Source organism: Mustela nigripes, chromosome 10 (assembly GCF_022355385.1).
Source record: "Mustela nigripes isolate SB6536 chromosome 10, MUSNIG.SB6536, whole genome shotgun sequence".
Taxonomy (NCBI): domain Eukaryota; kingdom Metazoa; phylum Chordata; class Mammalia; order Carnivora; family Mustelidae; genus Mustela; species Mustela nigripes.
The window spans coordinates 34,349,208-34,376,325 of NC_081566.1; the positions used below are offsets into that span (position 1 = coordinate 34,349,208).

At 40.1% G+C, this 27,118-nt stretch overlaps 1 protein-coding gene across 1 annotated transcript in view; it reads right to left on the reverse strand.

Annotated features, from left to right (window-relative positions):
- Positions 1–366: 366 nt before the first annotated feature.
- The window catches only part of LOC132025986 (complement receptor type 1-like), a 37,447-nt gene continuing 10,695 nt past the window's right edge, over positions 367–27,118 (reverse strand). Inside the window, exons 6-12 of the mRNA XM_059413942.1 lie at positions 15,094–15,321; positions 13,631–13,807; positions 10,862–11,068; positions 6,444–6,464; positions 5,393–5,468; positions 3,751–3,855; positions 367–2,291 (exon numbers count right to left, since the gene is read on the reverse strand). Coding sequence (XP_059269925.1) covers positions 2,279–2,291; positions 3,751–3,855; positions 5,393–5,468; positions 6,444–6,464; positions 10,862–11,068; positions 13,631–13,807; positions 15,094–15,321 — 827 coding nt within the window. The 3' untranslated portion in view covers positions 367–2,278. The remainder of the gene's footprint in view (positions 2,292–3,750; positions 3,856–5,392; positions 5,469–6,443; positions 6,465–10,861; positions 11,069–13,630; positions 13,808–15,093; positions 15,322–27,118) is intronic.

The window sequence follows — 27,118 nt, forward strand, 5'->3', positions numbered from 1 at the left end:
GCAAAGGTGCCAAGATCATTCAATGGGGAAAGGAGAGCCTTTTTAACTAATGCTTTTAGGGAAATTGCAAATTCACAAGCAACACAGTGAAGTGTAGAGCTAAGATAAGCCATCTTTTTGATGTTGGCCCTGGGAGCTGTGCCACCTCCGTTTGCACCTGGTGAGCACCTGCCCGTTGACCTTCATATTTAGCTGTTACTGGCAAGAACATTCCAGTGATAAGCCACACCCGACGCAGGGAGGGAGTCTGAAACCGTTAGGTGCAGAGAGGGCGGCACTTCTCAGAAGGAAAGCATTTTCATTTTGTTTCCTCTTGGATTTTGAAGGCTTTAAAAAGTAAATATATTACAAACCATATTCCAGACATAGATTAAGAAGGAAAAAAAATCTTTTATTCCTATCCCATTATAGTGATGAAATTTAAATGTCATAGACTTTAACTTACAGCTCACAATGACATGTACACAAAAAGGAAATGAGAAACAAAATTAGATTGTTAGCACTAAGAATAATCTTGGAGACCAGCTTCTCAGATGATAAATGTAAGGCCAGAGGTTAACAGAATTACTCAGCAATACAAATGAAGTTAGACAGGTTTGTATTTTACCCATAATTAGTATAATCAGTATTTCCCATGGATCACTGATGTCACAGGCAAAAAATCTCATGAATTCCTTGAAATTCAATGGCCCAGGCATCAGATGCCGGTTCGTCACAATGCTCACTGACCTACTGCAATCTGGGGGGATAAAGGAATTTACCTTTTTCTCTTGTGACAGGGAATGTTCATTCTAAGAAAGGCCAATTCCCATCAGGTAATTTCTAGCCCTTGTTTAAAGTGTGCTTCTTCAGAAACTCAAGACCTAATATATTTCCCAACGTTTCCCCAAGTTTCAACTAAGCAAAACCATTGAGGATCTTTTCATATATTCATTGGTTACTTGCCTTTCTTTTATTGAAGGCCCAGCTGGATATCCTTTGGCCATTTACAGGGAGGAGAGGCGAGGAGGTTGGGTCTTTGACTTTTTTACTCTCTAAATATGCCAGTTACTCTTGTCTATGATATAAGTTGTAATTGTTTCCTCCTAGTTTGTCAGTTGACTTTGTTAATGCTGTTTTTTCCCCTTTCTTCTATGATTTTAAAGAAAACTTCAAGTTGATATCCAGTTCCCTCTCTATATTTATCAAGGTAAGTGTGGCACAATACACTTGAAAAGCAACCCAGAATTACACAGTAGTTAGCAGTCATCATATGCAAGTCTATTGTTAACTACCCAGAAAGATTCTGGTATCTTCTAGATTGTTAGCATGGCCGATCTGTAAGTGTGTGGACCAGTTACGGACTCCAGGACCACTTATTTAGAGACCTGTACATTAATGTTGCAATTTTTAAATTCAGCATTTCCTAGTTTATTGGGTTATTCTGAATCTACACAAAAAGTAAGTCACATGCTTTATAATAGAATTATCCTTTTATTTAAGTTAGTATGTTTTAGACACACAGTACAAATTGCTTTTGAAATAGAGCTTAGGAAATACCCAGATCTCATTGTTTAAGAAGTTTCTCTTGAAAACCTCTTCCCTGGATTCATGTAATGCCCTTTTATAAAAGATTTTATTCATATAAACAAAACTATGCTCACTTCAGCAGCACATATAATACAAAGAGGATACTTTTTTCCTAGTGATAGCAAAAACGGATCCACTATATTTTTCTGTTCTAATAGATTTTGCTCTACAGAAGAAAAAGTGGCTATTAAGAAATATCTGTGTATAAAGAAATGAACATGTATGAAGAAACGTTAGCAGAAACTCAAAATATTAACAGTGGTTATCACTGAATAGTATAATTACACATGACTTGTTTGTTTATCATATCTTCCTCCTGGATTTTGATCTTCTCGTTAATGAGCCCATTCCATACTATGAACATTTGAAAATGAGAAAGGGAAATCACAAACTTGTAAACAGAAATCCAAAGTGACGCCATCTTCCTTTCCGTAACTGAGACTATTTATAAACCCTGAGTGCAGTCTTTTCCCCTTACTAGCTGAGGTGTGCATTCAGCGGGGGAGAGCAGGAGGACTGACAGTAATCCACGCTAAGAGGAGGGAGCTTTTATGGGCTCCTGGGAGCATGTCAGCATCTTCTTGGGCACATGTCTGGTCTCTGCGAGGTCACGTCTGTCACTGTATGAGTCTCACATCTTACTCTGTTGAATAGGCTCCTTTCCAACAACATTGTGACTCAAGGTGTTCCTCAGCTCTGTGGTACTTTGTCAAGGAAGGGCACTGAAATAGCAGGATATTTTTATTCAGGTGACAGCATGGGTGACAAGGGACCAACCCAAGAATTTGCTGCTTAAAATGGTAATACTAGCGTTACACATAATGACGAGTTCAGAAGATGTGTTTCTGCCCTCCTTCGTGGTTGCTGTGTAGGGCCCAAGAAAATACAGCCAAAGATGAGACACTGAGTAGATAAGAGAGAGATTAATGAAGAAGTTGATCTTTCCTCATTGCCTTTTTTTTTGCCAAAGGAAAAGTGTTCTCATAATTGAGTGACTAAACAGAAAGAGCCTTGTTCCAGAAACATAGAGGTCCCTCATAACACACAGAATATTTCTGACTCTTTCCTGAGCCAGGCCATGGCAGGGAGAGTAAACAGGAGCTGGTAGTTTGGACGAGGCTCTGCCTCCGAGAGCATGTCCTCCCCCTACTGCAGTCACGATTTGCAGAAGATACCATATAGTCCAAGATGTCCAAACACTTCCCTGGCCATGCTTAAGGCCAGGATGACTGTCCTCCCACCAGGGGACAGATCGCTGCGGAGGCCCAGTCGCTCACCTGACACCCCCTATTATTACTGCCACCTGATCCCTCAATGTTTCTCTCTCCACCTCACATGATTGCCCAACATCATTTGTTACCTGTGTCATCTTTGAACATTCTCATGTCCTTTAGTGTGCAGCTGGGTCTTTGAATCTGCCTCTTTACTGGTATCACCCTCTTGGCCCTTGCACCTGGCTTGGGCACAGGGTGCAGATTTTGAGTCATTCCTTGTCTACCATATGTTGCCACAGATGATCAGCCCTGCTCCTGGAGTACATTATGGCCAAAATCCCAATCTTAAAAAGGAGATTGGAGACAAACTCATTTAAGGACTTCCTACCATTTAATTTAAAGTTGATCAGCAGTCAATGTACACAATTTTACGTGTACCTTGATATAAAAGAATGTTCCAGAAAAAGTTGTAGGCATGAGGTGTGGTGACAAGCGCCTGGGGGCGGGGGAGGGGCACAGAAGGGAGAGAGCAGTCCTAGGAGGACAGGTGAGGCAGAGAATTGAGTCAGAGCTGGGAAGCAGGAAATGCAAAGTCTCCTCAGGATCCTAGGTGACCCTGTGCACTTAAGGGGAGTGGGGGACCCGGAGGCACATCCACGTGGCAAATGCTTGGGTTCCACAAGAAAAACAAAAGCTTCCCTCTCAAAGGTTCACGGCACCCCTGCACAAAAATACAGGAATGCTCTGTGAAAACAGTGCCCGTGCACAGGACAGATGGCAGTCCTCACCCAACTGCTGGAAACAGCCAGAATCCAACACAACAGCAACAAGGCATTTCTACTTCCTGTAGTACCTTCTGACCCCCGGCCCCAGAGATCCAGCTAGACCAGCAACCTATGCAGATCCTATTCTCATTTTTCAGTACTTGAGCTTTCCAAGACGTGAGTTCAGGATTTACATGAGGTACCTGCTGCTGTCTTCCTGATTGGTTTGCAGAGTCTGAGGCTTTACACTGTTGTCTTCTTGAGGATGTAAATGGATCATCTCTTTAGGTTTTCCATCTGTATTCTTGCTAATGGGCAGAAGAGGAAAAATAGGAAAATAGCTTAATTATATACATTTCAGTCTTGGAAGAAATTTGTCAGTGGCTTTCACTTTGAAATTTAGGGCAGACTTTGCCTAAGTTTCTGAAATCTTTGTGAGATACGTAAAAGGAAAACATAACCAGATCCCACCTTTCAAGACAAAGTCAAAACTTGAAGGAGAAAAAGCTGTGAAAACCACCCTGTACATTGTGTCAGAAGAGTCTGAATTCTTACAGAGAAGTGTCTTTGCCTAAAGCAACACTTCCTTCCAAAGCAGCTCTGACTGACAAGTAACCCTTTACCACCTGATTGTGACATTGAAGCCTCTTAAGGTCAGGGGCCTTTTCTAGTTTCCTAGAAAAGCCTCTTAAGGTCAGGGGCCCTGCACAGTGGGTCTGACTCAAAGCTTCCTCTTCTGCTTTAGTGAAGGTAGAAGTTCTGTGTTCTGTCCAATTAACATCCACACTTTGGAGAGCAGCAGTCCTTGTCATGAAGCATAGGAAGACTGACAGTATTTCTAAGGATTTAATGCTTTGAGATGCCAGCAACGATCACGTGTGAAGAATGATAGCTCACATTTTCTGACCTTCATCCTAAGCGAGGCACTCTGTTAAGTGAGCTTGGAACTACTGTCCCTATTTTACAGACAAGGAAAATGAAGTTCAGAGAAGGGAAGTGTCTCCCTGGGGGTTTCATAGCCAGTAGGTGGGAATGAACACAGCTCTCACTGCTCACAAGTCTTGGGATCTCATGTGGTGTGCTGCTCTGCCTCTTCAAGGGCTAAGTAAGCACTTCCCTGACAGAAATTAAATGAGACATGATGCAATCCTGGTACCTTTAGGTTTCGAGTATGTGTTGGTATTAGGGATTTCAGGGTGGAAGCACAGTTAAGTCACTTGGCCACTTGCCAGTACTTCATTACTCAGTTACTCTTTATCCTTTCTTAGAAATTACAAGGAGGGCATCCCTTGAGACAAAGAGCAAGAGTGAATCAGGAGCCAAAGTTTTCAGAGGGCGAGGAAGGGCAACTTGAGATCCTTGCGTGAGGAAGAGCAGAGGGTTGTACCAACAAGTGTTCCAGAGCAGCTTCCAAGGCACAATGACTAAGTGGTTATCTGAGGAATGACCTAGAAGAGGTCTTGGATGATAGGTAGTAGAACATGGAGTGAGAGAAAATACAACCTTCGTGTATGCTGAATGAGTAGCTATCCAATTGAATGATGGTGGTTATGAGATAACAGAAAATATGTATTGTTTTTTTCTTTCAGTACCTGGCACAGGTCTCTGAGATGCTTATATAATTTTAAGAATCACTTGAAAAAATGTTATTATCCTATATATTTCTTTTAGTGTGAATACTTCTCTATAATATACATCAAGGGTCTTCTTTATAATTACGAATTATTACATCTGTTTATGTAGTGGGTTTTTTTTTTTTTGAGGTTTACTTTAATTTCTCTTTGGCTTTCAAGAAGAGGCAGGTACAGTTGTAGACATTTTCTAGGACAATATGGCTATGCTTACCTTTTATTGCGCTTTACAATTATCCAATAAGAGCCAATGACAGATGAAAGAAAGAAGATCACGCCAAAGATAATACCTAGGCAGTAAAACAGGGTCATTGAATGCACAGAATATATAACCCATACGTTTTAAACTCTAAACATCTAGTCCCCTCAAAGTTGCCAGTGAGTTCTTTAAATGCAAGTATAAATTCTACTCTTAAGAAACATCTCACAATGGGGCGCCTGGGTGGCTCAGAGGGTTAAGCCTCTTCCTTCAGCTTGGGTCATGGTCTCAGGGTCCTGGGATCAACCCCCACATCAGGCTCTCTGCTCAGCAGGGAGCCTGCTCCCCACCACCCCTCGCCCCCGCCTGCCTCTGCCTACTTGTGATCTCTGTCTGTCCAATAAATAAATAAAATCTTAAAAAAAAAAAAAAAAAAAACACCTCACACAGGCTTATCTTTAGGAGTTTTCCTCAACTCCTGGTTTAATCTAGCGCATTAGTCTTAGGGTCAGAGTCAATGATAAAGTGTGAGCAGGGCAGTCTGTAACCTTTAGTCCACAGCAGCCATTCAACAGCTCAGTAACAACAGCCCTGGAAATCCTGGCCCCGGCGCTCAAGGGCCCTGTGCTCCCGCCTTGTGTAAGGCCCAGGGAGGAGCTGTCCTCCACCACAAAGTCTGCCACCAAACCACTCCTCTTAAATGGGCTAAGGAAGTTGGTCTTTGTGGCTTCCAGTTTGTGGGAGTGGGCGTGATACCATCCTGAGGAAACCTCCTGGGTTATAAACCAAAGAGGAAGTAGGGCTCTCCAGCTACCAGCACGAAGGATGATTATTCAGTTGTAACGCTTTAAAGCCAGTATAGAACCTTCCCTCAAGGACACTCACTCTGTATGCCTGTGAGGATACCAGTCTTGCCACACTGTGGCCTGAATTTTGACTTACTTTCCTTCTAACCGAAACTGTAATGTAGGAGACACAGATCTCTCCTTTTAGGTTTCACTCGTGTAAGAACATACTTACTGTTCAGGGTGCTAGAGCTCCTCATCCAGCCCTTCCCAAAACTTACCGACTATGAGAGCACTTGTGCCTGAGGGGAAGACAAAAGCAGGACAGTGTCAGTCTGGCCCACAGCATGACCAACAGGAGATCAGTCACTGACGATTCATCCTGATTTTTTCAGCATACAATCTAATCTTTTTCTAGTATAAAAAGCCATTGGTTTCCTTCCTATAACTTCATTTTATCTTGTACACTGAGCAAAGTGTGTTTTTTTTCTTTTTAACTTATAATTTTATCATAAAACAATTACAGAAGAGAGTTTATAAAACAGCATAAATGAAAAATATCACACAGGATTGTACTACCCTGAAAAATCCTTTACTAGGTAAAATTGTCCTAAAATTGTGGTGTACATTTTTCTAGCTTCCTAGGCTGACTATGTCTGCCTAACTGATTTTTTTCTACATTCACCTCCAGAAAGCTGTTTCTGGAAGCTTATGATTTCAGGATGCCTCTAGTAGGTCTTCAGGAACTAGAGAGCCTCAAATCAATCTTACTGTTCTAGGGCTTCTGTCTCTTTCAAACCTGTCGGCTCTAAAAAGAATCAGTAGAATGACAGACAAGGGTGCAAATCTGGGTGGTTCCGTCAGTTTAGCATCTTCCTTTATTTCAAATCTTGATCCCCCAGGGTCCCAGGATTGAACCTGGTATAGGGCTCCCTGCTCATTGGGGAGTCCGCTTCTCCCTTTGCCCCTCCCACTGCTCATGCTTCCCCACCACTCTCAAATAAATAAAATCTTTAAAATAAAATGAAGAAGAAGATAGTGCAAGTCCTTGGAGTCAGATTGGCTCAGTTAAAAATCAGTTTTACTACCAAATAGCCATATATTTTCCATGTTCATTGATTTTTCTGTATCTCATTTATCCTACCTGTGTATTAGAGATCACAGTACATCTAACTCATAAGAGCATTTATTCCCTAAATATTTATTGAGAACATATGAGCTTTTTAATTCTGGGTACTGGGGACACAAGTGAAATAGACAAAAATCCCTGCCCTCATGGAGCTTTTATATATCTCTACAAATGCTTAATTATAATCATTAACTTGCTCAAGAGCTCACAGAATTAAAAAAACAAATGGACTCAGAGAAAAAAAGGACTCAGAGAAGCCTTTGTCATAAAGGAAGCACCAATAGATGGATGGATATTAGTTCTTATTTACCGCTCCTAATATGTGTATCTTTTTCTTCATCGCAAATGTAATAGTATCCAAATAATACAGAAATATGTGAAGTAAAAATAAGAGTCCCTGTAATTTTTCTCCTATACTGTTAAGAATTTGGCTTACAGCTAGATGTCCATCAACTGATGAATGGATAAAGAAAATGTGGTATATATATATATATATATATATATATATATATATATATACATATACATATATACACACACACACAATGGAATATTATGCAGAAAAATGAAATCTTTCCATTTGTAATGACATGGATGGAAATAGAGGGTATTATGCTGAGTGAAATAAGTCAATCAGAGAAAGACGATTATCATATGATCTCACTGATATGAGGAATTTGAGAGGCAGGTTGGGGGGTCATGGGCAAAGGGAGGGAAAAATGAAACAAGATAAAACCAGAGAGGGAGAAAAACCATAAAAGAGTCTTTAAAAAAATTTTTTTTTATTTATTTGACAGATAGAGAGAGATCACAGTAGGCAGAGAGGCAGGCAGAGAGAGAGAGGAGGAAGCAGGCTCCCCGCTGAGCAGAGAGCCCAATGCGGGGCTCGATCCTAGGTCCCAGGGATCATGACCTGAGCCGAAGGCAGAGGCGTAACCCACTGAGCCACCCAGGCGCTCCCATAAAAGACTCTTAATCTCAGGAAACAAACTGGGATTTGCTGGGGTGGCAGGGACCGAGTGGCTGGGTGATGGAAACGGGGGAGGGCATGTGCTATGGTGAACGGCATGAACTGTGAAAGACTAACGAATCACAGACCTGTACCCCCGAAACAAAAATACATTGTATGTTAATTAAAAGGAAAAGGATTTGGCTCGTAACTCATTTAGTGGACTTCTCTTCCTAGAACATCTGTGAAATGAAGTCTTGGGATGTAATAAGCCAACAATTCTGGCTATAATCAGTATTCATTGAAGAAGCATCAAGTGATTCCTTGTCTTTTTTTTTTTTTTTTTTTTTTAATTTCTTCTTTGCTGGTGTTCTCTGGAGAACAAAATTGCTTTGGCTGAGAACTACTGATTTGTTTTTTTATAATATCCTGAAATGTTCTGGTACATTCCTTTCTGGAACATATTCCTGTGATCTAAGTTTTTATGTATTTATAGCATCTTTCTCTCTAGCTAATACTTCAACAGTGGAACGAAGTATTCAATATATGTCAGCTTGTACCATCATCGCAACCACCACTTGTGTGTGCGTGAGAACGCTATTAACCCTTCATTATATCTGCACAGAGATCTCATCTGGCTAATGTCTTCAAATTTACTTTTCCAAGTATGTAACTTTGAAGACAAATTGGCTGACATTTTATGATTTTCTCTATGCTATCAGAAAGCTCAAAACGTTGCCCTTCCTTTAGGTGTTTCATAAATATTCTTATATTTCACCTTAGCTTTTCTATGTTCACTTTTTAAACTTCTCTTTATTCCATCTGGTATTTATTATAAGATAAAAAGAAAGGGTCGGGGCACCTGGGTGGCTCAGTGGGTTAAGGCCTCTGCCTTCGGCTCAGGTCATGATCCCAGGGTCCTGGGAAGGAGTTCTCTGCTCGGGCTCTCTGCTCAGTGAGGATCCTGGTTCCCCCTCTCTCTGCCTGCCTTTCTGCCTACTCGTGATCTCTGTCTGTCAAATAAATAAATAAAATATTTAAAAAAAAATTTCTTCAGTGCTACCTTATAGCATTTGGTCGTCTTTTCCTTTCCCCTGGTTTGATGTCTGTTATTATGTTTTATCTGTAAGATACCTTTATTTTATTAATCTCTGCTTTGTTCCATTTACTTATGAAAGTAAGTTTATTTTTTTGTGCTGGCATAAAGTAATTCAGATATTGTGGCTTTCTATTTTCTTTTACTATCTGGTACGGTTACTCTTCCAATTATGTGAATTTTCTGTCTCTCTCAGACACACCTTCAGAATTCTCTAAAGACATCCAGTTGGTTCAACAGTGAGATTTTTGCCAAAGAAGTAAATATAATTTGACACTAAGGGAGTGTCAAATTTATAACTTGGAAATATTATGTGAGTCAGCTTAGTGAACATATTTAAGGGATTAACTATAAAAAATAGATCTTGAACAATCTTAGTATTCAATCATGTATTATAACAAAGAGTTATAAGAGGTGTGGAGGGTAGCTTCACATTAATTTTGATTAAAGATGATTGTACACTGTTAATTTTGCTCAATAGCATCTTCATGTGCACAAGTTTAGGATTTAGGGTTTTCTATCTTATATCACTCTCTAGTTGTTAGCAGAGGGGTACTCTTCTACTGAGCTCAATGACACGTGATTTTTTTAAATTAACTAATTTTTAAAAATTTGAATTAAATTTAGTTAGCATATAGTGTGTTCTTAGCTTCAGGGGTAGAGTTTCAGGATTCATCAGTTCTATACAACACCCAGTGATCATTACCCCAGGTGCCTTCCTTAATGCCCATCACCCAGGTACCCCATCCCCCCACCTGCCTCCCCTCCAGCAACCCTCAATTTGTTCCCTACAGTTAAGAGTCTCTTACTGGCCTCCCTTCCCATTTTTAACTTATTTTATTTTTCTTTCTCTTCCCCTCTGTTCATCTGTTTTGTTCTTCAATGAATAAAGAAGATGTGGTATACACACACACACACACACACACACACACACACAATGGATTATCACTCAGCTGTCAAAAGAATGAAATCTTGCCCTTTGCAATGACGTGGATGGAACTTTAGGTATTATGCTAAACGAAATAAGTCAATCAAAGAAAGACAAATACCATTTGATTCCACTCATGTGTGCAATTTAAGATATATGATTTCTAAATCTGCTCTCTCCAGCTGTACCAGCTTAAAATCCTGCATACCAGTGAGGGACACCAACCATCTTGTCTCTGCACCTTGGAAAGTGCTCTCTCACTCATGTTAGAATATTCTTGATGGCCTGCACTACTACTGATGTGCGCCTGATGTTTAAGGTCCCTGGGCTATAAACAAATCATTACTGTGCCATGCAATCAACAATAGAGTAATATAGACAAAAAAGGTTCAGAGGGGTTCCTGAGGAGAGGTGGATAGGTTGAGCAGTGTGAGAACAGCGAGGCTTGCCTTACTTTCATTGCAAGGGCTTTCTGGGAAGAATTAGGAGCTCCTGTCTTACTCCTTAGCTCTTAGCAGATGTTATAAACATCATATCACATTCAGTGACAGTATTGCAGAATGAACGAATAGTAACCATGACTAAGGAAGGACCTACATTTCTTGCAGCTCCATTTATTAGATGTGCATATGGCCAGAGGAGGGTTCCATGTGTTGTCTGCCTGGCATTGGCTCTGGGGACTGCCTTTCAGAATATACCCATTCTCACACTCGAAAGTTATCTTATCTCCATAGTGATACACTTTTCTCATTTCCAGCTCCTTCCGGATTCCATTAATAAACTCTGGGATGATACATTTTACCTCTGAAATTAGAAAAATCAGAAGGGAATTGACATTTTATTGTAAATTGTTAATTGAAACCGACATAGTGGAGAGATCTATGACCCCAAACTGCTTTGCCTTCAGCAAAGATGTCATGTTTTCAGTCAGGAACTATTGACACCCACTCAACATCTTAGGATTTTAAGTTCTCTTTCATTTCTTGGGCAAAGTAAGAGAATATGGAATGCATTATGCATCCACCTTTAATTATTGATACCTCTGCAACTGGGGAAAGATTGGGAGATATGATCACCATGTTCTAACACTGGATCCACTTTGCTCACCCCATAAGGAAAGAGGAATATCACATTAACTCTCCCTAGGTATACAGTACATACTTGTATTTTACTTCTCGATTAAATGCATGTTTCTGGCTCATTTCTATGCATAGAACAAAGAAGCTAGTAAATCATGATTCTAAATTCAAAACATATTTTTTCTACTTTATTTTACCTTATTTAGCTTATTCTTTGTTTTGCTTTTTTTTTTTTTCTGCCCAGCTATCGATACCTTCTTTAACTTCAAGCAAAGCCTGCTTTTTCATTGTAATTATTCAAACATGAGGCTAAATTATTCTTTTCTGTATAGGAACCAAGAAGATAAAGTGGTATTTTCCAAAGTATGGTCTGTGGTCTTCTTACTTCAGAATATGCTGATGGGTTTGTTAAAAGTAGACCAAACTCCAGTTTAAAATGTCAGAATCAGAGTTCTTAGCAATGACACTTGAGATCCTAATCTTAACAAGGTTCCTGGCTGATTTTGCTCATGCTAAAGACCTAGAATGACTGCTATAAAGCACGTTCAAAGAGGGCAGTTATTAAGACAAAATGAATTTTACTTGAAAACAGCTGCCAAGAGAATATTTTCAGGAGAAGAACCTTCCTAGAGTCTTGATTTGAATACTTAATCTTTGAAGTATTCGCTGACCCTCCCTACTTCTCCGTGCAACTAAAGCAAGGAGGGGTGAGCGCTCCTATTTCTGCAGAGTCACGGGGACTCCACAGTATATGCACTCCATTCTTGTAAATAAATACAGGAGGGCCATTTACACCTCTGTAGAGGACCTCATTTTTTTCTCTAAAATCAGAGTGTGGCGAGCCAAGGACTTCTGAGACTTTTAGGTTGTGGAGCGCCCTCTGGCCCTATAACCACCATGGCAGCCTTAGGACTAACTGCTTCTTTACATTTGAAACCCAGGCATGCCTGAAATCCCTCCTACCTCACCCCTGCTTTCAGTTTTCTAAAAAGAAAAGAAGGGGGACAACAAGCAGATTGCTACCTTACTGCTATGCAGTCAAAAGAACCACAATTGAAAGGAGACAGAATACAGTGCAGTGTTTATTTATTTATTTATTTATTTAAAGATTTTATTTATTTATTTGACAGGCAGAGATTACAAGTAGGCTGAGAGGCAGGCAGAGAGAGGAGGAAACAGGCTCCCTGCTGAGCAGAGAGCCCAACGCAGGGCTCAATCCCAGGACCCTGGGATCATGACCTGAGCCAAAGGCAGAGGCTTTAACCCACTGAGCCACCCAGGCACACCACGGTGCAGTGTTTAAAAGCATGGGTTGGGGGGTACCTGGGTGACTCAGTGGGTTAAAGCCTCTATGTTTGACTCAGGTCATGATCCCAGGACCCTGGGATCCAGCCCCAGCATCAGGCTCTCTGCTCAGCAGGGAGCCTGCCTCCCCCTCTCTCCTGGGCCTGCCTCTCTGCCTACCTGTGATTTCTGTCTGTCAAATAAATAAATAAAATCTTAAAAATAAATAAATAAATAAAAGCATGGGTGGGGCAGTGGCCCAACACAGGCACCACCACCCACGAGCTGCATACCATGGACTAGTTACTGGGTCTCTCTCTCAATTTCCTCTTCTGTAGAATAATAGCAAGAATAATCCCACCTTATCAGACTCCTTGCGAGATTAACACAAATAATTTTTATTAAGGACCTCAGTACCATGCTTAGTCACAGAATTTTTTTGATCCCAAATTTTGTAGATTTAAAGAATATTAACAACAAAAGATTTTAAGTCTATGCAAACACAGACAGGAATAAAGGCAGTAATTCCTGGCACTTGCTCTAGGGAAGAGATGAAATAAGCACTTCACCTTTGGTCTTGGAAGTTATAATAAGGACCCATATTCAGTCATTCCAGGAATTAATTGCTCTCAACCTTGCTCCATGCTTCAATTTTCCTTACAAAAAAAAAGTGTACTTCTAGTCCCTTATTTAAGGTATTGGTGAGGACCACTTGTGATTCTCTGAGATCCTTCAGAGCTAAGATATATTATTAGTTAAAAGCCCACAAATCATTTTAAATTGGTGTTTGATGTCTACCGTATTACTGGAAATTCCATCAGTTCGTTCTACTACTTTGGTAGAACTAAGAGTCCTTGGGTAGCCTCCTTCCCATCTATTTTCCCCCTGCTTTTCTCCCCCCTCTATTGACACTCATTTCACAATCTTCTCAGAAAGATATCTCAGTCTTATCAGTCCAATGCATCCATTTTCCATTAAAAAACCCAACAAGAATAATAAATACCTTTGCAAAAATGATCAAATTGGCTCCAGGTTCCCTGGTTTGTGCAGAATATGAAGGCTCTTCCCACCAACAAGTAGCCTGGGTCACAAGTGTAGTTGACAGTCATTCCAGGAAGATATGGAGATGCAGGTCTTTCAAGGTAATACCCATTGTGGATCTTGGGCAGATGGGGGCATTCTAAGAACAAGATCCCCCCAAAACACAAGAAAAGACACTCACTTAAACAAAGAAGTACAAATATGCCAACATATACAATAGCATGTTTGACTCTTAGAGACACAGGAAGACCCAAAGCAGGCACTACTTATTTCCCAATCAGTGGGAAAACTGATTCTTTAAATGTAGACCTTCAGCCTGTAAAGAGGACCACCTGTATTCTCTTCCTGCAAACTGCATCAGATGGGAGGACCACCGGGGTCTGCAAAGGACCACTTTGGTGTCCCCACTGGTGCACAGAGCTGTTTCAAGGACAAGGAGAGTCCTTTAATGCCAGACTAATATGTAAAAGGAAGGAGCTTCCAAGAGCACAGCCTTGAACTCCACTTCTCTAGGATGTCTTGAGTGCCTGTTGCTAAACATGAGACGAAGGGTCAACAAAATGCAGTCACAGACTGAGCAGAACACTTAGGAGGAACAAAAGCAATACAAATGCCTGCCTTGGAGCTTCTTTAGTTGTTTCCATCACATCAAATCTAAAGTAAAATACATGTGCTTTTTTGCTCTGCACACCCATCTATCCAATAGAAATACAGCTGGTTGGTGGGGGGGCGCCTGGGTGGCTCAGTGGGTTAAAGCCTCTGTCTTCGGCTCAGATCATGATCCCAGGGTCCTGGGGTCAAGCCCCATATCGGGCTCTCTGCTCCGTGGAGAGCCTGCTTCCTCCTGTCTCTCTGCCTGCCTCTCTGCCTACTTGTCATCTCTGTCTATCAAATAAATAAAATCTTTAATAAAGAAATACAGCTGGGGTTTTCTGTGTGTTTTTTTGTTTGTTTAAAGTAGGCTCCATGCCCATTAGGGAGCTCAATGTGCTGCTGAAGCCACAACCCTGAGATCCAGACCTGAGGTCAAGAATCAGCTGCTCCACCAACTGAGCGACGCAGGTGCTCCGAAATACAACTTGTAATAGAGACAGAGTGTTTTCTTTGGCATTTGTTTTTCGTGCTTGAAAATAGTCTCTGTAAAGTCTGGGCCTCACTGATTCTTCCCACTGTCTCCCTCCTTCTCTTGTTACTATCTCACACTCCTCACCCCAGCAGGAAGGGCCATCAGAGGACCAGCAATTGGGACACAACAAGGCACATCTAGAACCCAGCTTCCATTCTCCCGGTAGGTAATTCTGTGTGCCTTACTTTTGTAAGAAAGCCACGTTCCCAAGCCAAAATGACTGTTCCCATAGAAACAGGGAGGTTCTCACCCAGATATTCTGATCTTGATGGGACATAGGGAAATATGTACGCACTGACCTGCAGGACCAGCAAGTTCACAGTAAGGGGCAGGGCCACTCCAAATCCCATTCCCTTCATCGTCACTTGTGCAGCGGAGGGTGCTCTCCCCAATGAGGCTGAAGTTCATTCCTCTGGCTGGGTGGTGGTCACACGTGTAAGTAATTTCCTTTCCGTAGGGAATGTCTCCCTGAGAAGGTCCGGTGTGCTGCCCATTAAGGATAGAGGGAGGATTTGGACAGAAGATTTCTGGAAAGAAAGCAAGAGCTTTAGTTTCCATTAGCATTTCAATCAACATGATCCTACCTCCATGGTATCCTGGGACTGTATTTTTGCAATGGGAACACAACTATGGTGGGTGGATTTAAATATGTAAGACTTTTTCTTTCAGAGAAGTAACTAACTGAAGTTGAGACTTTAATTTCAGTTTATTGTAAAAGTCCAAGACCCTCCAGGTAGCTAAGATTCGATTGGAAAGATAACTAATTTGTTTTTTAGCAACTGTTGTTTGCCTGCTTGATGTCTAGCTTAAAGACAGTCCTGGGTTGACACTGTGGGTATAAGACAGATGAGGTTGGCCCTCAAAGATCTGAAGTTGCGAATAAATCTTAGTGAATCTTTATTAAACATAGACTATCATTTTCAGCAGATGTGTTTCTTGATGATTCATGACCATCATCATCTGTATCAATACCAAATACACAATAGTGTCTTCAGAATACAGTGATTCCTATTGGGTTCTTCAGAGCCAGATTAAGGCTCTAGGAGCCTTTTCTTTTGTGTTTTTCTTTCTTCCAAGTGACCGGCTGTCATTTCTTTCTGCTTTTAGTCTGTTCCTAGCAGTTCTCTCCCGAAAACTAATTTGATGCTTTGAATCTGATATGAATTTAGGAATAGATACCCAAGCCTGTCAGAATTGTGTGAATAAACAAAGTAAAGGCCTTCATACAACGAACAGTGATTGACTTCTCGTATCTCGATTTTATCTGTTTGTATTTATCAAAAGCTTACTTATGTATTTACCTTCAGATTTATATGTCTCAGGAAGGTAGAGTTTTTTGATATCTGAGTTTTACTCGGGTTGGATGTTCTTATGAAGTTCCATCACAATCCCATAAGATGTCCTAATAGTTTTCTAGCAGGATATTTTAACAGAATCCAGATTAAAAGGGTGTTTCGCAACTGAACAAAGGTGGTTCTATACATTACATTTCTATGCACCTGTGCTTCTAAAAGTAAGTAGATAGAATCTTGGAGGCTGCTGTGGATCCAAGGGAGTTGGAATCCAAGGGAAGGGGCTAAGGGTGGGGTGGGGCTGGGGGGGGAAATTGGCTTACCCTCATTTGCTGCAACTGAGGGAAAAGCAAAACTGGAGAGAGCCAAACATGGTGGACACGCACCAGAGAGAGAGAATTTGCAGAGGTCCAGCCAGCCTGAGGGGAGAAGCAAGCGCCCATCCAGGCAGGGCAGAGAGGAGTTTGGAGGCAGAGGAGAAGGAGGATCTTGAGGAACCAGCTCCCTCTTCAGGGCCAGAGACTGCCCTCACAGAGGAGGTAGAAAGCAAAAGTGCTGAGTGATTGACTGAACCCATTTTTCTCCAGGTGCACAGATTTCTGAGAAGGGACCTCTGCAACTCTGGGGGCAGGGGTGGGGTGGGGTGGGGCAGGGCGGGGTGGGGAGGCAAACAAGAATAACAAAGGTCATTGAAGGAGCCTCTGCCCTGGCTATCAGCTTTGGGATTTCAGCAGGGGGTTTGCCCTCAGACCTCTGGCAGTATCCCAAGCTTGAGGATTCTGCCACTGTTGGGTTGTGGGCACCCACAAAGCAACAGGTGCTAAAAACCACATCTTAACCAACTCTGCCAGCAGCTTTTTCGACCAGCTTTTTTTTCTTTTTAAGGTTTATTTATTCATTTAACAGAGAGGGAGAGTACAAAGCAGGGAGGGCAGCAGACAGAGTGGGAGGGAGAAGCAAGCTCTCTGCTGAGCCAGGAGCCCCATGTGGGACTCGATCCTAGAACCGTAGGATCACGATCTGAACCAGAAGCAGCCGCTTAAAAAACTGAGCCACCCTGGAGTCCCTACACCAGCTCCCTGCCCCCATTTATTTATTTATTTTAATTAATTTTTTATTTTCAGCATAACAGTATTCATTATTTTTTCACCACACCCAGTGCTCCATGCAATCCATGCCCTCTATAATACCCACCACCTGGTTGGGGTACCTACGCCAACTTTTTTTTTTAAGATTTTATTTATTATTTATTTATTTGACAGGCAGAGATCACAAGTAGGCAGAGGCAGGCAGAGAGAGAGGGGGGAAGCCGGCCCCTCGCTGAGCAGAGAGACCCATGTGGGGATCCCAGGACCCTGAGATCATGACCTGAGCTGAAGGCAGAGGCTTAATCCACTGAGCAACCCAGGCGCCCCCCTACACCAGCTTTTTAAAACCAATGCTCCCCAGTGCAGCCCAGAACCACCTCTGGTAGGTAAAGAGAAACCAAAAACTTGAGCTGTCGCGCCACCTTCTGGAAATCAAAGGAGGGGCTTCTAATTGCAAGTACTTGAACTGCAGTAAACAAAGGTATGTACCACTTTAAATGGGATGGTAGAGAGACATTTTGTCAAATGCTATGAAAAATCACTGGAACGTGGTATGGCAAAGAGAAAAGGGTCATTCTCCAGTGATCAATCGCAAAGGCATGGAATGTTGCAATCTAAATGATTAAGAATTCTAAACAGCTGTTAGGAAGAGATTCCGTCATGAGCTACAAGAAAACTCTGAAAGGCAATTCAGTGAACTCAGGAATAAAATTAATGAACAGAAAGAGTTATTTACCAAGATGTGGGGTGTGTGTGTCTGTGTGTGTGTGTGTGTGTGTGTGTGTGTGTGTGAATATTATACAGCCATCAAAAAGAATGAGGTGTTTCCATTTGGAACCATGTGGATGGAGCTAGAGTGTATTATACTAAATGGAATAAGTCAATCAGAGAAAGACAAATACCATATGATTTCCTTCATCTGTGGAATTTAAGAAACAAAACATGAACATACGGTGTGGGAAACAAACAACAAAGAAGGTGGAAGGAGACAAACCATAAGAAACACTTAAAAAAAAAAGATTTTATTTATTTGAGAGAGAGAGTGAGAAAGAGCATGAGGTGGGGGAGAGGGAGAGGGAGAGGGAGAGACAGACTCCCTGCTGAGCAGGAAACCTGATGCAGGCCTCAATCCCAGGACCCTGGGAATGTGACCTGAGCCAAAGGCAGACGCTTAACCAGCTGAACACATAAGACAGACACTCTTTAAGGATAGAGAACAAACAGGATTGATGGAGGGAGGTGGGTGGGGATGGGACACATGGTTGATGGGTATGAAGGAGAGCACTTGTTATGAGCAGCACTGGGTTTGTATATAAATGATAAATCACTGGATTCTACTCCTGAAACCAATATTGCACTGTATATTAACTGAATAGAATTTAAATAAAACTTTGAAAAAAAGAAAGAGTTCTTTATCAAAGAGATTGAAATTTTTAAAAAGAACTAGATAGAACTAAACCACCCTTTCATTTATGCACATTAAAATTTTCTATTTCTCTGAAACAAACAAACAAACAAACCAACAAACCAGATAGAAATTCTGGAGATGACAAATTCAATGAATCAGATGAAGATTAGATTAGAAAGTATTGGAAATAGGACAGATCAGATTTAGAACAGATTAGTGACCTGGAGGATAGAAATTTAGAGATAACTCAGAAGAGAGAGGACTAAGATTTTTTAAAAGTGATGAAACCCTATAAGAGGTATTAGATATGAGAAAAACAAATATAAAAATAATTGGTCTACCAGAAGAGAAGAGAGCAAGAATTATCTTTAGAAAAATAGTAGCTGAGAACTTCCCTACCATGGGTAAGGAATTAAACATACAAATCCAAGAAACTAATAGAATACCCTATTATCTCATTGCAAAAAGGCCCTCCCCAGAATATCATGTAATGAAGCTGCCAAAAATCAATGATCAAGAAAGAATCTTTGAAGCAACCAAGGGTAAAAGAAAAAAAGTACCCTACAAAGGAAGCCCCATTAGGTTACCAGTGTATTTCTCAGCAGAAACTCTTTAGAACAGGAGTGAGGAATGATATATTCAAAGTGCCGAAACAAAAACAGTCAGCCAGTGTATGTTTTCTAGCAAAATTAGCCTTCAGATATGAAGGAGAAATAAAGGCTTTCCCAGAAAAAAACTGAGGGAGGGTCACCACCACCAGACCTGCCTTACAAGTAATGTTAAAAGAATGTTTTCAGCTGAAATGAAAAGACATCAACGAGTGACAGAACAGCAAGTGAAAGTAAGCAGTACTCTAACAAAGGTGAAAAATAAAACAGAAAACCATAATTCTATTGGAATGGCATGTTAACCACCTAATTATAATAGAAAAACTTACAGAAAAGAACATTCATTAGAACTGTATCTACTATAATTTCTTAATGAATATACAACATGAAAAGAGGTAAACTAATAATAGAAATATAAAAAGCTTAATAGGTGAAGGAAGATAAGGTGTTATCAGCTCTGAAGCCTGCGAGGTCTGGAAGCCTGGGTAATCCAGGTTCAGCTAGGAGAAGCCACACTTCTCAGAGAACGTTTCAGAAAAGGTGACATGGAATGGGTATTCTGCAGACTCCTAAGAGACCTTCAGAGAAGACATGACTTGCAGAGAAAACATGGAGAGGACAAACAGAGTGCTAAGAATAAGTCAGCAGGATGCACTTAAACTTAACGAGGCTCTGGAGCAGCTGGTTTGGCCCCAGTTTACTCTGCTTTCACGGATGTAAGCCAGGTCCCTTCGCCCACTTTGAGCCAAAGTTGAAAAGGTTCTTGTGGATTTTTTTGTGGTGATTCACCATTTACTCTAAAAATGCAACTGTGGGACAGTCCATTTTGCATATTCAGTACATAAGCGATGTTTCCTGGAAGGCCAGGCCATGGCTACAGGAGCACTGGTACCACCTGTTTTGAAACCAGTGTCATTTGGGAAAGTGAGGCAGTGTGTGAATATTATGGTTGGACTTTTGAAATTACGTGGGCTGATTAATATCTTGATTTTCCTTTAGAGGGGCAAGTTTGCAACTTTGACAGAACATTCGGCATTCATTCTGTATGTCCCAAGCCCTGAAACAAAATGCGAAGTTAGGCTGTGAGTATATGACCAGGGAAATTCTCTGGTGTGGTTTTGCTGAGTTTCAGGTTTTTCTCTCTTACCATTTATTAATATCCAGAAGTTGAAAGCTAAGTGATCCTCAGGGTTTATTCCTTTTACTGGTGCACCTAACAGTGACAATACATTAGCCACCAGTGGCAGTGGGCAATGTTCTATGTGTGGAGAGTGCCTCCCGCCCATGCCTCACACCATAAGTGAGCATATCTTCTGTTCTACTGTGTGAAGAGTAGTTTCTTCTTTCACAGGTATTTTTCTTGTCCTAAGTGTGGCACAGATGTACATAGTCTGCAGCCACTGAAATCAGGAATGGAGATGTCAGAAGTGAATGCTCTTTAGAAACTAAGTTTGTTTCCTCTGAGAAAAAGTTTTATGTTCAAATCCTTAATATTCGTCATCCTACGAAAACTGTTTAGGTGTCTTTTATGAGAGCATGTGCTTCTCAGCTACCATCTTCTGTTCCTCTCCAAGCATGACGAGATTCTGCAATCACTAGGAACCACATGATTCTGAATATATTATGTAAACAATAATGTTTATTTTTCTTTAAATCAGTCCATTCAGTTCTATTTTTTTAAAGATTTTATTTATTTGACACAGAGAGAGAGAGATCACAAGTAGAGAGGCAGGCAGAGAGAGAGAGGGGGAAGCAGGGTCCCCACTGAGCAGAGAGCCCAATGCGGGGCTCGATCCCAGGACCCTGAGACCATGACCTGAGCCAAAGGCAGAGGCTTTAAACCACTGAGCCACCCAGGTGCCCCTCCATTCAATTCTTATTATGAGAATAATGGACTTTTTTTTTGGTCAGACTACTAAAGATCCTCTTTCATTTTACCTCTTCCTAGAAAGATTTTGGAGACTCTAGGATGAATGTGTTTTTATTTTCAGAAATAGAATTATAACATCATAATCTGACAATGGTAAGACCCTGGTGTTGTGAGCTTTTAAATTGTAGTGACCCAGTTGTAATTTTTAGCTTTTCTCCAAACCCAGTTTTTGAGGGGTTCAGTTAGCTTCATTCTCAGGCAAAATGATGGCCACCAGAAGCTCCAGACTGATGTTCTACCAGCTTTCTAATCCCCTTGGAGTGAGAGCTTCTTGCATACTAGTTCCATCGAAGTTCAGGACCTCACTGTCATTAGTCTGCCTGGGATTACACATTTGTGAAGCATGACAAAAAAGGACTACTCTTGATTGCTAGATGTGTACCTCGTGGACCCATAATAGGAGAGCAGGCAGTTTACCACAGGAAACTCAGGTGCCATTAAAAGAATAGTGGATGCTGGGCAGGAAAAAACAACAGATCCCCAATGGAGTCTACATTGCCTTTTTCATATCAAAAGTCTGTATGCATTTTTTAATTTTACCAATGATCTGGGTTGATCAGGACATAAGTAACTGAATGATTGACTTTCACCGCAGATTTAAAAGGATTAAATAAGGGACGCCTGGGTGGCTCAGTTGGTTAAGCAGCTGCCTTCAGCTCAGGTCATGATCCCAGCGTCCTGGGATCGAGTCCCACATCGGGCTCCTTGCTCAGCAGGGAGCCTGCTTCTCCTTCTGCCTCTGCCTGCCATTCTGTCTGCCTGTGCTTGCTCTCTCCCCCTCTCTCTCTCTGATAAATAAATAAAATAAAATTTAAAAAAAAGATTTAAAAAAAAAAAAGGATTAAATAAATCAATACTTTGTTATACCAACAACAACAAAAAAGATAAGGTGTTATCAACATAAAAAGGACTATTTTCTCTATGAGACGTTTTGTATAAGCCACATAGTAAACCCAAAGCAAAAATCTAGGGTCATGAAACATAAAAAATGAGGATGATCAAATCACCATAGAAAACCACCATTTTGCCAAGATAGGCAGAAACAGAGGGGAAAAGAAACAAAGGAGGAACAGGAGGAACAAGACAAGCAGAAGGCAGATGATACGAAGGCAGTAGTAAGTCCTTATGTAGCAATAATCACTCAAAATACAAATGGATGACTACACCAGGTACAAGGCACAGAGTAGCTGAATGGATAAGAAAGAAGACCCAACTATATGCTGCCCCAGGAAACTAATTTCAGCTCTGAAGACACACATAGGCTCAAAATGAAGGGATGGAGAAAGATATTCTACGCAAATAGAAATCAAAAGAACGTGGGCATACTCATACTTTACATAACACAAAATAGACTTCAGGCCAAAAATGATAACAAGAGATAAAGAAGGTCATTATAAAATGATAAAATGGTCAATCTATGTAGAAGATATAATATATAATTATATACATACCCAACATTGGATCACTAAATCTATTAGGGAAATATGCAGAGATCTAAAGGGAGAAATAGACAACTGTACAATACTAGTAGAGCACTTCAGTTCCTCTATATGAGCAATGAATAGATCAGAGAGAAAATTAACAAGGAACATTGGACTTGAACCATACTCTCAAATAAATGGACAGATAGATATAGAACATTCTATCTATCAGCAGCAGAATACACATTCTTCCTGAGTGCACACAAAACATTTTCCAAGATCACATGAAACAAATCTCAGCAAATTTAAGATGACTGAATTTCAGATAACTATTTCTTTTCTGACCTCAATAGACATATTTTTTTTTCTAGAAATCTACAACAAGAGGAAACTGGAAAATCTATGTGGAAACTAAAAACTATGTGGAAACCAAACAACTCACTTCTGAACAACGAATGGATCAAAGAAGAAATTAAAAAGGATATAGAAAAATTATCACAAGATAAATAAAAATGGAAATAATAACATATCAAATCTTATGGGATGCCACAAAGGCAGTTCTGAGAGGAAAGTTTATAGTGATAAATGCATATATTAAGAAATTGGAAAGATCTCAAACAACCTAACTTTACACTTCAAGGAACCAGAGAAAGAAGAATGGATTAAGGCCAAAGTTATCAGAAGGAAGGAAACAATAAAGATCAGAGTGGAAATAAATGAAATAGAGAACAGAAAACTAATAGACAATATCAACAAAACTAAAAGCTGGTTTTATGTAAAGATAAACAAAACCGACAGACTTTTAGGCAGACTAACTAAAAGGGAGAGAGAAGACTAAAATAAAATTAGAAATGAAAAAGGAGACATTACAACAAAAATATATAAGACCATACGACACTACTATTAGCAATTATAGGTCAACAAATTAGATAATCTAGAAGAAATGGATAAGTTTCTAGGAACATAAAACCTACCAAGACCATTTCATAAAGACATAGAAAATCTAGGGATGCCTGGGGGGCTCAGTTGGTTAAGCATCTGTCTTTAGCTCGGGTCATGATCCCAGGGTCCTGGGATTGAGTTCCCTTGGTGGGCTTCTTGCTCAGTGAGGAGCCTGCTTCTCCCTCTCCCTCTGCCTGCTGCTCTCCCTGCTTGTGCTCTCTCTCTCTCAAATGCATAATTAAAATCTTTAAAAAAAAATCTGAAGGACCAGTAACTAGCAAAGAGATAGACACAGTAATCAAAAACCTCCCAACATTGAAAATTCTAGGGCTGATAGCTTTACTGATGAATTCTACCAACATTCAAAGAAAAATTAATACCAACCTCTCTCAAACCTTCCAAAACAACTGTAGAGATGAGAATGTGTCTAAATGTATTCTATGAGACAAGCATGAGATTGTCCAGACACCAATGCCTGATTGGGACACCAGAAGAAAAGTCAACTATAGAAAAATATCCCTGATGATATAGAGGCAAAGTTCTCAACAAAATATTAGGAAGCCCAATTCAAGAACACATTCAGAGGTTTATACACTATGACCAAGGGGGATTTATCCTTGGGATGCAAGGATGTTTCAACATACACAAATCAATAAATACAACACATCCCATTGATAAAATGAAAAATTTTAAATCATAGGATCATCTCAATAGATGCAGAAAAGAGCATTTGACAAAATACAACATTCTTCATGATAAAAGCCTTTGGCAGATTGGGTATAGAAGGAACATACCATAATGTAATAAAGGTCATATGTGACAAATCCATGCCTAACATTATATTCAAGAGAGAAAAATGGAAAGTTTTTTCCTCTAAGATCAGGAAAAGGACGAGGGTGTCCACTCTTACCACTCTTATTCAATGTGGTACTGGACATCCTGGCTAGAGCAATTAGGCAAGACAACAAAATAAAAGGCATACAAATTGAGAAGGAACGAGTAAAATGGTCACTATTTGCAAAGGTTATGATTCTGTAGAGTGAAAAATCCAAAAGACTCAAACAAAAACACTTGGAACTAATCAGTGACTTCAGTAAAGTTATAGGATATGAAATCAAGATACAGTAATCAGTTGCATTTCTATACACTAAGAATGAAACATCTGGAAAAGAAATCAAGAAAGCTTTCCCATTAACAATAACATCAAAAAGAATAAAATACTTAGGAATAAACTTAACCAAGGAAGTGAAAAATATCTACAATGAGAACTACAAGACCTGGCTGAAAGAAATCAAGACACAAATGGAAAGACAACCTGTTTTCATGGATTAGAAAAATAAATATTGTAAAAATGTCTATACCGCCCGAGCCCATGTATAAATCCACATCAAAATACCAATGGCATTCTTCCCAGAAATAGAAAAAACAATCAGAAAATTTATCTGGAACCACCATGTAAACACAAATCAATTCCCAAAGACCTAGATTAGCCAAAGCAATTTCAATGAAAAAGAACAAAGCTGGAGGTATCATACATTCTGATTTCAAACTACACTACAAGGATACAGTAATAAAAACAGTATAGTACTGGCACAAAATCAGATACCTAGGCCAACAAAACAGAATAGAGGGTCCAGAATGAACTTCCTGACTATACAGCCAATTAATAATTGACAAGAAAGCTAAGAGCACCACTCACAAAAATTCACTCAAAATGCATCAAAGGCTTAAATATAAGACCTGATACCATAAGACTCTCAGAAGAAAGTGAAGAGAAGCATCCTTGACATTGGTCTTAGCAATGACTTTTTGGATATGACACTAAAAGCACAAGCAACAAAAGCAAAATCAACAAATGGGACTACAGGAAACCTGAAAACTTTTGCACAGCAAAAGAGACAACAAAATGAAGAGGCAACCTGTAGGATGGGAGAACATTTTGCATGTGATAGATCAGATAAGGAGTTAATCTCCAAAATGTACAAAGGACTCATACAACTCAATAACAAAACCCAAACAATCTGATTTAAAAAGGATAAAATTACACATATCTTGCTGAGCACTAAGGTACAGAATTGTTGAGTCATTCTTTTGTACACCTTAAACTGATGTAACACTGTATGTTAATTATACTTCAACAAAAAAAATACACTTTTTTCCTAAGAAGACATAAAAATGGCCAACGGGTACATGAAGAGATGCTCAGCATCACCAGTCATCAGGGAAACGTAAATCTACACCACAATGAGGAATTACTTCATGTCCAATGGAATGGCCATCAGCAAGAAGACAAGTGTTATCAAGTGCTGCTGAGGATGTGGAAGAAGAGAACTCCTGCACACAGGTGCTGCAGCTACAATGGAAAACAGTATTGAGGGCCCTAAAAAAAATTAAAAATAGTACTCAATATGATCCCGTTACCGATATGATTCCACTTCTGGGTATTTATCCCAAAGAAAATTAAAACACTAACTCAAAAATATATGGGGTGCCTGGGTGACTCAGCGGGTTAAGCCTCTGCCTTTGGCTCAGGTCATGATCCTGGCATCCTGGTATCAAGCCCAGCATCAGGCCCCCTACTCAGTGCGGAGTCCACTTCTCCCTCTCTCTCTGTGCCTTCCCCTGCTCATGCTCTCGCTCACACTCCCCCCGTCTCTCAAATGAATAAACGAAGCCCCCAAAACATGTATGTACCCCATCTCATTGCAGCATTATTTACAATAGCCGAGATTTGGAAACAATTGTGTCCAACGGTAGATGAATGGATAAAGGAGATGTGGTGCCCACATACCATGGAGTATTACTCAGCCATGAGAAAGGAGGACATCCTGCCGTTTGCTACAACATGGAGAGACTTTGCGCACATTAGGCTAAGTGACATCAGTCAGTGAGAGAAAGAAAGTACTATACAGTATCACTAACACGTGGAATATAAAAAAAGAGAAACTTGTGAAAACAGAATAAAATGGTGATTACCAGGGGTTAGGGTATGGGAGGACAGGGCAGATGTTATTTAATAGTACAAACTTCCAATGAGTAGTAAAGAAATCCTTAGAAGGATAATACACAGCACAGTGCACACAGACAATGTTGGATGAGGAACATCAAATGTGCTAAGAGACGGGAACTTAATTATTCTAACTACTAAAGAGAAAGGATGATTATGTTAAAGTGGTAGAACTTGTAATGATCACTACAATGGCATCACATTACAATGTATGATAATAACAATGCTCTATGTCAAATATATTTCAAAAAAAGAAAAGGGAGAAAAGAAATGTAAAAGATAAGGCATGAGAAATGAAATATTCACAGATTCAGAGGTAAATGGTAAATGATTACTATGTTCTATCATTACATGAAGGTTTTTAAATACTCATATAATTACCTACATACATGTTCACATGCACATATATAGATAACCAATACTGACTCGGTTCAATGTGTATTGACCTATAAATGTAGATGTGGAAACATTTTTCATGAAAGATGTCCCCCTAGAAGACTGATATAGTAAATTGATAGAATTTTCCTAACTTGGATTTTTTCAGAGAATTTTAAATTTTTGGTGGGTAAAGAAGGCATTTTATATATAACCCCTTGTCCATTTCTTTGAATCTTTAAAAGCCAATGCT